We start from the raw sequence: 15,846 nt of genomic DNA, 5'->3' as shown, positions 1-15,846 counted from the left end.
AGGTTGAACTCATCTCTGTGTGTCTTCCAGGAGTGAGTGGGACCAGTTCAGACACTGGAGCGAACCCCAGCCAGTGCCAGCCGTCAGGCCCTAACATAGCCCCGGCCCTAACACAGAGCCGCAAGGGCACATTCACAGATGACCTGCACCAGCTGGTTGACATCTGGGCCCGAGACGCCATCAGCCTCTCCCACGGCAAGAAAGGACCCAAGGGGACAGCCCAGGGACCCGGACACGACGTAAGGCCTCACTACTCAGTCTAAAGACCAGCCATTTCAATAATCTGCCAATCTATGGTTTTAGCTCTATTTTAAATGGTAATGTTAGCGTTTGTTTTTGCTCTCTTAATATTGGTTTTGATCTAACTAACTTCCCCTTGTCTGATTCCTCTCCTTCTCTCCTGTCCCCTCTCCCTAACTACAGATCCATGTACATATCCCTCCACAAGCCAACATGGGCCGGAAGTTTTCTGCCCCTGGCCACCTCTGCCCCACCCTCCCCTCCACCACCAACCCCTCCAACCCCATCTGCCCACGTCAGGGCTCACTGGGCCCCCCTGCCCAGGGATTCGGCTATGGCCCATCCCCCTACAGCGCCCCCCAGTGGGCAGGACCTACAGGACCCTGTCAGGTGGGTTTCCTGGCCTCTACCCAGCCGCTGACCCAGTACCAGCCCCGAGCCCCCTCCTCGGCCTCAGCCCCCCTTCAGCAGGCCTTCCATGTGGGAGCCACCCAGAAACCTGTCAGCAACCCTGGAGGCCTCAACCTGAGGGCCACGTAGCCTGGACCTGGGTTAGTCAGGCTGGGCTGAGAGGGACTGAGGGCAGGGAGGAGGAGAGCTATAGGACAACTACTAGCACTCTCTGATGTTTTGTTCTGTTTCGATTATTGGTGAGGTGGAAGAAGAATGTAGTGAGAACGAAGGAGAGGAGACTGTGGTTCAGTCCTGTCAGACGGAGGGAGAGTGCAGTACATACCCACAGCACACCAATCACACCTTCACCCTTAACAGGGCCCAGTCTTTTCTGCCAATGGCTGTGGAAGCGGGCTGTGATTGACATTTGGGTTTGTCCAGTGAAAGCCATTGACCCAAGGACACAAACGGCAATGGCCAAAGACGTCTGTTGAAAGCACCATTGCGATGTCATCATTCCCTTGAAGGAGAGGATAGGAACGGGGAGGGGGAATGAATCACTTCTTGACTGTAACTGGCCTTAAGCTTAACTAGGACAGAATTAGCAGATGGAGAGAAACCCTGCCAACAGACACACATGCGCCTCCTAGCCCTACTGTCATTGGCTGAGATTCGGGGGTGTTGAATTGTATGGGAAGCTGTCTGGGCGAGAAACAGATGAATTGTGGGTAACAAGTTTGTATAAAGAAAGTAGCGAGAGATACAGTATGTAGAGAAGGAAAGAAGAGGTGGAATGAGAGAAAGAAAGTGTGAATGGAAGTCGGTAAGGTTTTAGTGGATAGTGTTTGGATAGTGGTTACCCGTATGATCGCTGTACAGTAAGATGCAATAATAGCATTGTGAGGAAAGGAGTGTGTCCTTGGCCCCGTGTAACAGTGGCCTTAAACCCCTGTACACATTGTCTTCGTATAGAGAGATATTTCTTGTCCTAGGTTATGATTCCATGGTAATATTTGACTCTATCTGTCCCTCTGAGATGGTGTGATGTTATGCCTGACGGGGGGTGTTAGTTTCTTATTTGAGACCATAACCTGTTAGTGTGAGCTAAAAGTAACGGACCTGTTTGTAGATAGTGTTTATCAATACCTACTTCCTGTCGTGTCCATGCTTTGGAGTTTGCCTGAAGTGACTGTATCCATGAGTGATTTTGGTTTACTTCTTAGCGACTGGTTAGGCTTATGAACTGAAACCTGTGTCAGTGGTTTCAGTTGTAGGCTTCAGCTACTGTGACCATTTGGTTTGGGGTTTTAAACCTTAGCTACTGTGTCAGTTGTCTCACCTCACCACCTGGTGTACTGTAGTCAGACTGATAAGCAAGGCTATGGCCCTCAGTACATTTCTGTTAGAAAGGTATTACATTCCTGAGGCATAGGGTTCTCTGTAGATAGTACTAGTACCGGTATATTATTTAGCAGTGAACGGTGCATGATGTTCAGACACAGACCTCAAAGAAATGTAAACTTTTCACAAATTTATCCAACCTTATTTCCCGTTGTCATATTTTCAAAATCATGACAAATTGTCCGGGGTTCCCTTTCTGTGGTTTAATTCATGTGTATATTTAAATACAAATACAAGATGTTCTTTATGGACCTGTATTCAGCCATCAGATTTTGATGTTTCACTGTAATTATTTAAGGTTGTTAAACAACGTAGTTAAAGGAAAGTAAAAGTGCAATTGCAGGGTTATTATTAGTATTGTACTCAGTAACACAGGAGAGTAGTCCTGTGCTTCTTCAGCTCTTATCATACACCACCCTGTAATTTTCTGTTTTACTGTGTGTGTGTATACAGTGAGGGAAAAAGTATTTGATCCCCTGCTGATTTTGTACGTTTGCCCACTGACAAAGAAATGATCAGTCTATAATTTTAATGGTAGGTTTATTTGAACAGTGAGAGACAGAATAACAACAAAAAAATCCAGAAAAACACATGTCAAAAATGTTATAAATTGATTTGCATTTTAATAAGGGAAATACGTATTTCACCCCCTCTCAATCAGAAAGATTTCTGGCTCCCCGGTGTCTTTTTTTATACTGGTACCTAATCTCAGCTTGTTACCTGTATAAAAGACACCTGTCCACAGAAGCAATCAATCAATCAGATTCCAAACTCTCCACCATGGCCAAGACCAAAGAGCTCTCCAAGGATGTCAGGGACAAGATTGTAGACCTACACAAGGCTGGAATGGGCTACAAGACCATCGCCAAGCAGCCTGGTGAGAAGGTGACAACAGTTATTGCGATTATTCGTAAATGGAAGAAACACAAAATAACTGTCAATCTCCTTCGGCCTGGGGCTCCATGCAAGATCTCATCTCGTGGAGTTGCAATGATCATGAGAATGGTGAGGAATCAGCCCAGAACTACACAGGAGGATCTTTTCAATGATCTCAAGGCAGCTGGGACCATAGTCACCAAGAAAACAATTGGTAACACACTACGCCGTGAAGGACTGAAATCCTGCAGCGCCCGCAGCGCCCTCAAGAAAGCACATATACAGGCCAGTCTGAAGTTTGCCAATGAACATCTGAATGATTCAGAGGAGAACTGGGTGAAAGTGTTGTGGTCAGGTCAGACCAGAATCGAGCTATTTGGCATCAACTCAACTCGCCGTGTTTGGAGGAGGAGGAATGCTGCCTATGACCCCAAGAACACCATCCCCACCGTCAAACATGGAGGTGGAAACATTATGCTTTGGGGGTGTTTTTCTGCTAAGGGGACAGGACAACTTCACCGCATCAAAGGGACGATGGACGGGGCCATGTACCGTCAAATCTTGGGTGAGAACCTCCTTCCCTCAGCCAGGGCATTGAAAATGGGTCGTGGATGGGTATTCCAGCATGACAATGACCCAAAACACACAGCCAAGGCAACAAAGGAGTGGCTCAAGAAGAAGCACATTAAGGTCCTGGAGTGGCCTAGCCAGTCTCCAGACCTTAATCCCATAGAAAATCTGTGGAGGGAGCTGAAGGTTCGAGTTGCCAAACATCAGGCTGGAAACCTTAATGACTTGGAGAAAATCCCTCCTGAGATGTGTGCAAACCTGGTGGCCAACTACAAGAAACTTCTGACCTCTGTGATTGCCAACAAGGGTTTTGCCACTAAGTACTAAGTCATGTTTTGCAAAGGGGTGAAATACTTATTTCCCTCATTAAAATGCAAATCAATTTATAACATTTTTGACTGATAGACTGATCATGTCTTTGTCAGTGGGCAAACGTACAAAATCAGCAGGGGATCAAATACTTTTTTCCCTCACTGTATATCTATACATGCGAGGTACATGTGTTGCATATTAATTAATGCTTTCACATAATGCTCCATCATCACCATAGAGTACGATGTCTTGCGATTACCCACCCCCACACAGTACACACACGGACAGCCCTGTAAACTTGCAGAACTCTTTAGTGCCTTGCGTCCTCATTACTGAGAAATTACACCATAATTACCTAGCCCTACTGTACAGTGACTGAAAGACCAGTTAACTGCCGACTTGTGAGATCCATCAAACGTCCATAGACATCGGTAAATGTTTTTAAAGTGGAGGTTAAGCGGAAGTTACCTAAAGAAGTTGCTGTAAGAAGAGGCAGGTGACAGTCTTATATCAACACAGGACTAACTAATGGAAAGTAGAGCACACTGGGCTGCATGAAAACAAGTTTTATTTGTGTGGTCACCAAAACCGGCGTTTGTGTTTATGTATCCTATGTTGATTTGTCTGTAAGTGGGTTGTCTGAATGAATGTAATCAGTACAGTATTGCATAGCAGCACTTGTTTTCAGCAGATAAGAAAACTAAGCAGTTGTATTGTGGTTTTTCTCTCCATTGGCACCATTTCTCTTGCTCCTTTGCCACCTTACACGATGAGTGCCATTCCCCTCAATAGTGACCTTCTCATCCACCCACTCCTGGATTGAAAAACGACTAACTTCTCTAGAGAATAATGAGTTACTGCAATGCAGAATATGCAATGTTTAATGTTTTATAGGGACCAATGGGGAATAGAGATAATGTTTGCATACTGAGGGTTGTTACTGATTTGATAAGTGTTTATGATATTTGGGAAAACTGAGATCCTGCTTTTTTCCTTTTGTTATTCTTTGCCTTGCTGTATGGGAGTCCACACAAAGTGCTGATCTTGAATTGCTCAGGTGTCAATCTCAATATAATATTGGCATCTGCAGTTCCTGAATTCTGCATGCTAACTGGTTTTAGACCTTTGGCTTACCTACAACAACCCACCAGACCACTGTACAGCAAAAGCTAACACAGAAGCTACTAATCACCCAATTATCAGTAAATATGTATTTATCCTCAAGTGGTGAAAAGATTCTACCGGCACAATACTGTCTCCTTAGGCTACTGACATATTATAACAACGTTATTTCATGTTGTACTCTTGGATTTCTGTCCCTCTCTTGCGACCAGTCTACTCTGTTTTTTCACATTGTACAAAATGTAAAAAATACAAATACAACTGAAATCCTATTGTTTCATCTTTTACATGCACCAAGTGGGCCTAGTTGAGGCTTATTTCTGCCAATGAGGTTGGTGTGTGGCCAGGATCCCAGACCTGTAACATTGAAGGTATGTAATGTTCTTATCGTTCAGGAACGTGATTAGAACATTACATTCAGAACAAAGGTTACAAGTGGATACACTTACATGTAAGAGAATATTCCAGATTTTTGAAAGGCAAACAGGAATCACTGATTTATTTATTTACAAAAATATAAACTTTTCTTTACATTTAGCAGCAACAAGAGATGCCCATATACTCAACATATCAATTAAAATAAAACAAATTAAAATTAGGACTTGTTGGTAAAATGGCTTTTAGGTGACTGTGAAAACAGCCCTTTCTCAAGGGTCCAGCTTGCGTTTCTTCAAGTACTGTCCTTGCCTACATGGACTGAATGCCTCACCTGTGACAGAAGAAAAGGGAATTAATAACAATCTAGAAAATGCTGTACCAATAATAAGAATGTTTCTCAAACTGTTTAAATTGAAGGTACTTTACATTGCTACAACACCTGATTCATCTAATCAAGGTGTTGATTAGATTAATCGGATGTGTTAGTGTAGGTCTGGAACAAAAGGCTGCACACCCAGTAGTTCCCCAGGAGCAGGGTTAATAATGTCCACTATTTTAAAGCAGCTCATTCATTACCCAGTCCAGTCTCACCTGCCCTGTCAGATGTCCTGGGGGGCTGGTTCTGATTTTGGGGTCTGTACTGGGGTTGGTGTCCCCCCTGTCCTTGGCCGTGTGGTGGGGGCTCGTGGGGCCTGACAGGGGGTCGTAGGGATGGTGAAGCCCCTCTCTGAGGTGTCTTACTGCGGGTCAGCATTTGGTGACTCCCCCCTGGCGTGCTGGGCCGTAACAAGGATGATGATGAAGGTCCACCTGCTGGGGCCTCCAACTCCTGGATGCCGTCTAGAGTGAAGTCCCACAGCTCTGGGTCATCTAGGAGGGGGGGGCAAGTGTTTTAGTGGATATACAGTATATTGTCACACTATGGGGATTTTATAGTCCCTAGTACAATAGTAACAACTAGAAGCAGCCACAGTATACAGGTACACAAGTAACATCAAAAACACCAACATAGCAGCATAGGTAGGTAGATTTCCGCAACACCAGCATGCATTGTAGATATGCGTAATCTGAATCATTTTCAGAGTAGCTCCCATTCTTTCTACTTGAGCCCCCTGGTGGTTGTTTACGGTACCGGCCAGATACTCGTCCCTGCTGCAGGGTTCTTTGTGCCACTAGGGGTGCTGTAAGCCATTGTGGGTCTCTGTCCCTGGTCAGGGGTGCTAAACCTACCTGGAAGGAGAGAGATATCCCATTCCAAAAGAGCATGGCAACACTAGTACAAGACTAACAGAAACACTCACATACACAGATTCATTCTCACTAATTTAAAGAACATGACTAACACACACGCCATATTGCATTAATACAGAACCTGGACATTTCTTGCTAACACTAATTTTATGGTCTTCCACAGTGCTTGACTTGGACTGAAATGGGTACCGGTACTGTTTATATTTATACAATACTTTGAGCTAATATTCTATAAAAGGAACAGGAGCTCAAGCAGTAGAACATTTGAGGTGCTGGTGCTCCTGCCCAAGTCAAGCACTGGTCCTCCAAAATATAGTTATATTTTCTTACTTGCTTATTGTCTTACCATGAGCTCCACTGGGTGCCTGTGCAACAGCTGTGTCTGGGCCCTCTGTCTTGAGCTGGGGTAGAGGTTGTCCCTGTCCCTGCAGGAGCTTTCTCGCCTCCATCTCCTGGCGGAACTTCTGCTGTAGCTGCTGCTGCTTGAGCTTCCTCAGCTGCTTGGGGTCTGTGTGGGCGTCAGAGAGAGAGAGGTCCTCCGCATCTGATACAGACCTGAAGGAGGGGGGAGGGAGGAGAGAGTTGGGGTGATAAGACAAAGAGGAACAGAGGAGAGAGTAAGAGTTTGGGTAGAGAGAGGAAATATAGAGACACACACCTGTAATAAAACCAATACACAAGAAAGGTTAGGCTGAGAGTTAGCCATTTTGCTGTTGCTTACACAACAAGACTACAGCGCTTGTTCTCACTGTCTGATGGAGCTGAGGGGGCAACAGGTCCAGAGGCAGAATTAGGGGTGTGTGAGAGAGAGGTCCTGGCTCCCCCTCCATTGTCCCTGTGCTCCCCTGGGGGAATCTGGTGGTGGTGGTGGTGGTGGTGGTGGGCCCTGGGCTGCTCCAGTGGTGCCCGCCCTGACCCAGGCCCAGCCCCCTCACACCGGGCCAGGCTAGAGAACCGGGCCTTCTCCACTGACGGCTCACTGTCAGAACGCTTGGTCTGGGCCGGGTCCAGAGGGGGAGCAGGCTGGGAGAGACAGAGACAGTGAACACTGGAAAGGATGGATGGATGTAAATGACAGTTGACAGGGGAACAGTATCTGACCTGTTTAGGGATCTTGTTGATGGATATGAGGTATTCTTTATTCATGATGCAGTTCCCAAGGGCGTTTCCAAAACATCTGGAAGGTTGGGGGATCAAATATCAGAACTATAACAAACTCAGACACTAACACACGCACACAGTAAAAAGTAGTTAATAGTAAGTTACATGAAGTGTACAGTATCTCCCCCCGTACTTGAGTGCTCTTTTCAGTCCATCAGTGACCGCCTCTTTCCTGGCCTTCTCCAGTGACAGGGCCTTGGACTTTTGTCCCTCGCTCACCCCATAGCCAACGTCCTCATGGAACGACCCGTCCTAGGTGGAGAGAGGCACACCAAACACACTTAGTAATAAGTGTGTGAAATACATTATTATAGTCAAAAGCGTGAGCTGACACACACCCAAAAATGTTTGTATAGGTGCTGACTAAAAGGGGGTAAACTGTATTTTAAAAAAGAAGAAAGTTGTACACTATATACACGGAGTGTGCAAAATATTAAGGACTCCTGCTCTTTCTATGACAGACTGACCAGGTGAATCCAGGTGAAAGCTATGATCCCTTATTGATGTCACTTGTTAAATCTACTTCAAATCAGTGTAGATGGCGGGGAGGAGACAGGTTAAAGAATGATTTTTAAGCCTTTTTCAGAGGGTGAATGGGCAAGATTTCTAAAAACCTGTTTTTGCTTTGTCATTATGGGGTATTGTGTGTAGATTGAGGGGGGGAAAAAACTATTTAATCAATTTTAGAATAAGGCTGTAACATAACAAAATGTGGAAAAAGTAATGGGGTCTGAATACTTTCCAAATGCACTGATGTACTATATATGCTCCCAACTATTTAATGGGTAAACCTAATAACCAAATGTCGGCACCGCATTGCCAAACAACACACAACTCATTGCACCCTCCCTTGAAACACACTTCCAAAACTGGGAAGAGCCAACATTGGCACTGCAGATTTGAATGAAAAATGGTTGACTTCTCTGCCCATCACCAACCTTGAGTTGGACTTTGACAAAGGCACTGACTCCAACGTAGAACTTCCCATTGATGAGGTCAACAAAGTCTGCGAGGAGACACAGTCCGTCACTGTGATGTGACTGTGCATTACACTGACACATTCATATACAGTACCCAGTGGGTCATAAATAAATAATAAATAAATATTAATTAATATGCCATTTAGCAGACGCTTTTATCCAAAGCGACTTACAGTCATGTGTGCATACATTTTTACGTATGGGTTAAAGGTTACACTAAAGATACTGAAGACACAAGTAAGTGTCTAAATATACTCTTGAATAGCTAGCGATGCTCCAGCTCTCCTACCGACATTCTGCTGGGAGATGGAGTGAGACCAGCCGTTGTATCCAAACATCTCATTGGCCAGGCTGATCACACGGTGCCCCTCGATGTAACACACCTGCAACAAGGACAACACTGTCTTTAGTTCTAAGCAGGCGTTTTAGTTGGTGAAGGGTGATGATGAAGTGTGTACTTATTGGTTAGTTTTCTCTTGGGTGGATTAGGATGTCATTCAAAGTTGTTTTCAACAACAAAAAAGTTTGTGTGACATGGCCTTGCCTTCTGGCCCCCTCCAGCTATCCTGGAGCTGATGTACTCAGGTCCCAGCTTCTGTCGCAGTGCATTCTGGACCGCCTGGTACTCCTCTGCAGTATAGTTATACTGAAAAGATAAAGTCTTGGTTGATGATGTTTGCTTGATATTTTAAAGCAAAAATGGACAACATCCTACACTGTTTTTATTCATTTGGATGGATAGTCTAAAGGGGCTTTCTTTTCCTGCATCTTAAAGATGCACTATGCAGAATTCGCTCCACCATTTCATGGTTGCTAAAATTCTAATAGTTTGCCTAATTTCCATTTATGTGACAAAACAAGCATAGTGTAGAGAATAATTGTACCATCTAAACAGCTGTGAAATATTTTCCATAACCAAAGATATTGTACTTTTAAAGTAAAAGACGCAAAAACTAAACTTAAATGGAAGCATAGCAATAGCACACATAGAACAGATATCCTGCTTCTTAGACTTGCTTTCAATGAGAATGACATCTCTATTTCTATGTGAATTTGGTCGGGTCACCCAAAAAGTTACATATTGCAGCTTTAACTGATCTGAAAACAAAGGATAGATGACGCATTTCCTTGTCCAAATCTTTCACATCAGTGTTGACATGAAAGAAGAAAGGATTTGGAGCCACTTTAGACTGATGCACCCCAAACCTACCTGCCCGAAGCGCGTGTTGGATGCTCCGCTGCTATTGTCCTCCTCAGTGTCATGGTGCATATTCGCACGGTCTCCAGTTTATCAATAATGTGTCAGGTGCTGCAAAAATTGTATGACAGATAGTCAATCAAGTCCTGACCGGTTGCATCAAGGCCTGGTACGGGAATTGTTCCGTCCACGACCGCAAGGCCCTCCAGCGGGTGGTGAAGACGGCCCAGTATATCACCGGGACCGTGCTTCCACACATTTAGGACATCTACTCGAAATGGTGCCTGAGAAAGGCCCGCAGCATCATCAAGGACCCACGGCCATAAACTGACGGTATCTAAGCATTAAATTGTGCCTTCCTGTATTATAGCTACATATGGTAAAACATGTATTCTATTCTACTGAGCCATTTACTTTGTTCGTGTTCTTATATATTTGTTTCTTGTTGTTGTTACATTGTCGAGAAAGAACCTGCAAGTAAGTATTTCGTTGTGTATACCATGTGTATCCAGTACATACGACTAATAAAACGTGAAACTTATCCAGCTGTATTCCTGTCCAAGTCGGCAACGCAATGCACTGTTTGAAAATGTAAAGGCTGACATAACGAAGTGTGTACAGCTTGCTACACTAACTCGATACTTTAGCTATGCCTTTGACTGTAGTATTTACAATGTAGCTATCGCTTTGATAACTGCTAAATTACGGAATGTGGATAGCTAACTAGTTAGCTCGCTATAACTAACTGGCTAGAAGTTGTTTTGGCATGCATTAGCCGATGGAAAATTCGCTAGCTATGAGGTGAAGCTTTATTATTCGGCACAAACGTTGGCAAGTTAATACATGTTCCGTAAATTACCTTGGAGTTTAGCTATAAACGAAAAACGCTCTAATGAATTCTAGCTAGCTAGCTACAAAATATATTTTTTCCCGCTTACCCCTGAGTCGTACTTTGAGTGACGCATGTTCTTCTTCTTTAAGGTTTTATGGCAGACTACAACCTATTGGTGTATTGCCGCCACCTACTGTATGGGCTAGTAAAACAAGCATCCCACTCCCTCTCAGGTGCCTGTGAGGACGGAGCATTCATCTACAGGACTCATTGTAATGTGTCTGCTGTAAAATCCTATTTTTTCTGATTTCCTCTCTGTTTGCGCTGTGCAGTTGATAACCAATGCAATAAATGCTACAAAGTCCACATTCTTAACATGTAATATGTCAGGATCACTCTGTTGACAAGGAATACTCGCTGGTGTCTCTACTCTCACTACCATTATTTCTTAAACTTCACTCCTTTCTTCCACTCTTCTCACCGCCTGGATAGGGGACGTGCTGGACAGCCCTTATTCTTGCCACCTCTGTCTCCTTCATCCTAACAGGGCACTTCAGAAATTCGGGTGCATGTTCACCACCACAATTGCAGCATTTAGGCTCAGCTAGTATACGATACTCCTCTCATCTACATACACTTGACACATGGCCAAATAATTTGCATTTATCACACTGCATCGGTTTGGTCACGACGGCTCTCACAGGGTATCTCATAAAATCCAAATACACGTGAGAAGGGAGAGACTCTAATTTTAAAAAACAATAGAATTGATAGAGTGGGCTTCCTCACTCCATCCACCATGCGGGTCAGTCGTTGTGCACCAAATCAAATGTATTGGTCACATACACATGGTTAGCAGATGTTATTGCAAGTGTAGCGAAATGCTTGTGCTTCTAGTTCCGACAGTGCAGCAATATCTAGCAAGTAATATCTAACAGTTCCACAACAAAAACGTAATACACACAAATCTAAGTAAAGGAATGGAATAAGAATATATAAATATATGGATGAGCAATGTCATTATCAGAGTGGCATAGGCTAAGATGCAATAGATAGTATAGAATACAGTGAGGGGAAAAAAGTATTTGATACCCTACTGATTTTGTAAATTTGCCCACTGACAAAGAAATGATCAGTCTATAATTTTAATGGTAGGTTTATTTGAACAGTGAGAGACAGAATAACAACAACAAAATCCAGAAAAACGCATGTCAAAAATGTTATAAATTGATTTTCATTTTAATAAGGGAAATAAGTATTTGACCCCCTCTCAATCAGAAAGATTTCTGGCTCCCAGGTGTTTTTTATACAGGTAACGAGCTGAGATTACGAGCACACTCTTAAAGGTAGTGCTCCTAATCTCAGTTTGTTACCTGTATAAAAGACACCTGTCCACAGAAGCAATCAATCAATCAGATTCCAAATTCTCCACCATGGCCAAGACCAAAGAGCTCTCCAAGGATGTCAGGGACAAGATTGTAGACCTACACAAGGTTGGAATGGGCTACAAGACCATCACCAAGCAGCTTGGTGAGAAGGTGACAACAGTTGGTGCGATTTTTCGATAAAGGAAGAAACACAAAATAACTATCAATCTCCCTCGGCCTGGGGCTCCATACAAGATCTCACCTTGTGGAGTTGCAATGATCATGTGAACGGTGAGGAATCAGCCCAGAACTACACGGGAGGATCTTGTCAATGATCTCAAGGCAGCTGGGACCATAGTCACCAAGAAAACAATTGGTAACACACTACGCCGTGAAGGACTGAAATCCTGCAGCGCCCGCAAGGTTCCCCTGCTCAAGAAAGCACATATACATGCCCTTCTGAAGTTTGCCAATGAACATCTGAATGATTCAGAGGAGAACTGGGTGAAATTGTTGTGGTCAGATGAGACCAAAATGGAGCTCTTTGGCATCAACTCAACTCACCGTGTTTGGAGGAGGAGGAATGCTGCCTATGACCCCAAGAATACCATCCCCACCGTCAAACATGGAGGTGGAAACATTATGCTTTGGGGGTGTTTTTCTGCTAAGGGGACAGGACAACTTCACCGCATAAAAGGGACGATGGACGGGGCCATGTACCGTCAAATCTTGGGTGAGAACCTCCTTCCCTCAGCCAGGGCATTGAAAATGGGTCGTGGATGGGTATTCCAGCATGACAATGACCCAAAACACACGGCCAAGGCAACAAAGGAGTGGCTCAAGAAGAAGCACATTAAGGTCCTGGAGTGGCCTAGACAGTCTCCAGACCTTAATCCCATAGAAAATCTGGGGAAGGAGCTGAAGGTTCGAGTTGCCAAACATCAGCCTCGAAACCTTAATGACTTGGAGAAGATCTGCAAAGAGGAGTGGGACAAAATCCCTCCTGAGATGTGTGCAAACCTGGTGGCCAACTACAAGAAACGTCTGACCTCTGTGATTGCCAACAAGGGTTATGCCACCAAGTACTAAGTCATGTTTTGCAGAGGGGTCAAATACTTATTTCCCTCATTAAAATGCAAATCAATTTATAAAAATTTTGACATGCGTTTTTATGGATTTTTGTTGTTGTTATTCTGTCTCTCACTGTTCAAATAAACCTACCATTAAAATTATAGACTGATCATTTCTTTGTCAGTGGGCAAACGTACAAAATCAGCAGGGGATCAAATACTTTTTTCCCTCACTGTATCCTGTTCTTGTATCTTGAATTTGCCGCCATTACTCCTCCCGAATTTTACCCTAGTCAAACCCCTTCGCTTTGTTCATTGGTCGTATGCGGGTTCAGTGGGCTTGTACAGTATTTTCAAGGATATTAGGATTTGTGCATTTATTGCGCAGTGATGCCCTAAATTAATCATCATCATAAATTCAGATGTCATTGTTTTCAGTCACATAGATATATGTGTATGTGAAAAATAAATAATAACCTCGACCTTTGTCAACGTAAAAATATTTATAATCGCCGTTTCTCGACCACCATTGTGCCAAGCCTGACTGACTGCATTAAAGTGGCCGCCCGCCACTCGTGTCATGATGATGTGACAGATGGCACAGAGGAGAGCCCTCTCTGCTGTGTTTAAACTGGGTGAGATTGGGGTCAATGCTGGATATAGAGCAGCATGTTTCTAACCCCATTAGTCAGGACTTTATAGTAGTCATATTCAATATGTGAATTACACATTACATCTAGGCTACAGAAACCCTAAAGAATGTAGCCTGATGGCCAAGAAAATCTTGCCCTGTGTGTGTGTGTGTGTGTGTGTGCACCCAGAGGATCGTGTTGAAATGACACAGTGCAGACACCCCCCCTCCCAATGCCACTACTGTAAAACCACAGACCTCACTGGATCTGACTGTTCAGTTCTGTTCTACTCTATTATAATCCACTTGTAAACAGTCATTGTTATGGAGACAGACCAACAAAGGTCCAGACCTGAACATCCTAAACACCAAGAATAGGCCTACAGAAAGAAAATCTTATTTTACTCAAATTTATGAAGTACCCTCACTGAGCGTGTACTCGCGTTTTGGTGTCTGGTGTTGTAGTCCCGTGTAGCTTAGTTGGTAGAGCATGGCATTTGCAACGCCAGGGTTGTGGGTTCGATTCCCACGGGGGGGAAGTATGAAAATGTATGCACTCACTAACTGTAAGTCGCTTTGGATAAGAGCGTCTGCTAAATGACTAAAAATTTAAATGTTAAATTTTAGGGCGGATGAGATAGACATTCTCATTCAAGCAAGGCAAGTTGTAGAAAAGGAAAAGAAAGATCAGGATGCGCAATTTCAATTAGACCTAGATGTTTATATTTAATTTCACAGCACTCTTCTACAATTTATTGTACATCATTTGCAATCTCATAGCCTACACATTCCATTTTCGGAGAGCTGAATAGTTTTGAATTAGACTGGTAACATAATTTTGCCTAGTTACAGTTACAGGAAATAGTGGTGAGGGAGTGTGAGTGATATGTGTGAAGATGAAAGTAAGTAAACAGCAGTGGTGTAAAGTACTTAAGTAAAAATACTTTAAAGTACTACTTAAGTAACTTTTACTTCACTACATTCCTAAAGAAAATAATGTACTTTTTACTACATACCTTTTTCCTGACACCCAGAAGAATTAGTTACATTTTGAATGCTTAGCAGGACAGGAAAAAGGTCCAATTCACACACTTATCAAGAGAACATCATTGGTCTTCCTACTGCCTCTTATCTTGTGGACTCACTAAACACAAATGCTTCGTTTGTAAATGATGTCTGAATGTTGGAGTGTGCCCCTGGCTATCCGTAAATCAAATAAAAAACAATAAAATGGTGCTGTCTGATTTTCTTAATATAATGAATTTGATACTTAAGTATATTTTAGCAATTACATTTACTTTTGATACTTAATTATATGTAAAACCAAATACTTTTAGACTTTTACTCAATTAGTGTTTTACTGGGTGACTTTCACTTTTACTTGTGTTATTTTCTATTAAGGTATCTTTACTTTTACTTAAGTATGACAATTGGGTACTTTATCCACCACTGGTAAACAGTTACAGTCTGTAACTGTGTAACCAGTCAAAATTATGTTACTAGTCTAATTCAAAACTATTCAGCTCTCCGAAAGGGGAATGTGTAGGCTATTAGATCACAAATGATGTACAATAAATTGTAGAAGAGTGCTGTAAAATGTAAAAAAAAAAACATCTAGGTCTAATTGAAATTGCGCATCCTGATCTTTCTTCTCCTTTTTTACAACTTACATTTTACATTTTAGTCATTTAGCAGACGCTCTTATCCAGAGCGAATTACAGTTAGTGAGTGCATACATTTTCATACTGGCCCCCCGTGAGAAACGAACCCACAACCCTGGCGTTGCAAGCGCCATGCTCTACCAACTGCCTTGCTTGAATGAGAACACCAGACACCAAAACGCGCGTACTCTCTCACATGCTGCTTTCAAGACAACTCGGAACTCGGGAAAGTCGGAAATGTCCGACTTGAAACCTCGTTTCCAATTGAAAAATGTCTGAATCGACCGATAGGAATTCTCTACGTAAAAATACATACGTATAGTTAAAGTCAGAGATTCCGCGTTCCGAGTTGTCTTGAAAGCACCAACAGACGCAAAACCGCAAGGCGTCTGGTACAGTGGCT

General features: G+C 43.2%; 2 protein-coding genes across 5 annotated transcripts in view; one reads left to right on the top strand and one right to left on the bottom strand.

Annotated features, from left to right (window-relative positions):
* Positions 1-2,538, top strand: part of LOC121576386 (serine/threonine-protein kinase WNK1) — a 67,137-nt gene extending 64,599 nt beyond the window's left edge. For all 3 annotated transcript variants that reach the window (XM_041889481.2, XM_041889480.2, XM_041889479.2), the window contains 2 exons: positions 31-239; positions 424-2,538. In XM_041889481.2, the coding sequence (XP_041745415.2) occupies positions 31-239; positions 424-780 (566 nt within the window). In that variant the 3' untranslated portion in view covers positions 781-2,538. The remainder of the gene's footprint in view (positions 1-30; positions 240-423) is intronic.
* Positions 2,539-4,343: 1,805 nt separating this feature from the next.
* Positions 4,344-10,937, bottom strand: rad52 (RAD52 homolog, DNA repair protein). 2 transcript variants are annotated; one of them, XM_041889477.2, is made up of 11 exons: positions 10,821-10,937; positions 9,895-9,993; positions 9,229-9,330; positions 8,974-9,067; positions 8,643-8,710; positions 7,838-7,956; positions 7,645-7,720; positions 7,265-7,566; positions 6,890-7,098; positions 5,884-6,162; positions 4,344-5,623 (listed from the first exon to the last, which is right to left on the bottom strand). In XM_041889477.2, the coding sequence occupies exons 2-11, from the start codon at positions 9,952-9,954 to the stop codon at positions 5,562-5,564; spliced, it is 1,371 nt and encodes a 456-aa protein (XP_041745411.1). In that variant the 5' UTR covers positions 9,955-9,993; positions 10,821-10,937; the 3' UTR covers positions 4,344-5,561. The 2 variants fall into 2 exon arrangements, with proteins under 2 accessions (XP_041745411.1, XP_041745412.1); XM_041889478.2 differs by lacking the exons at positions 8,643-8,710; positions 9,229-9,330; positions 9,895-9,993; positions 10,821-10,937 and having other exon boundaries at positions 8,974-9,058.
* Positions 10,938-15,846: the final 4,909 nt, after the last annotated feature.

The sequence above is a fragment of the Coregonus clupeaformis genome, chromosome 11, assembly GCF_020615455.1.
Source record: "Coregonus clupeaformis isolate EN_2021a chromosome 11, ASM2061545v1, whole genome shotgun sequence".
Lineage (NCBI taxonomy): Eukaryota > Metazoa > Chordata > Actinopteri > Salmoniformes > Salmonidae > Coregonus > Coregonus clupeaformis.
This window is presented reverse-complemented; position numbering and strand designations above follow the sequence as displayed.

Bases quoted from the DNA above. Each gene is read 5' to 3' on its own strand.
- rad52 (XM_041889477.2), bottom strand. From the start codon at position 9,954: ATGCACCATGACACTGAGGAGGACAATAGCAGCGGAGCATCCAACACG. The intron at 9,331-9,894 runs GTAGGTTTGGGG...TTATCTTTTCAG, and splicing joins CCAACACGCGCTTCGGGCAG to TATAACTATACTGCAGAGGA. The intron at 7,567-7,644 runs GTCAGATACTGT...TGTCTCTCCCAG, and splicing joins TCAACAAGATCCCTAAACAG to CCTGCTCCCCCTCTGGACCC.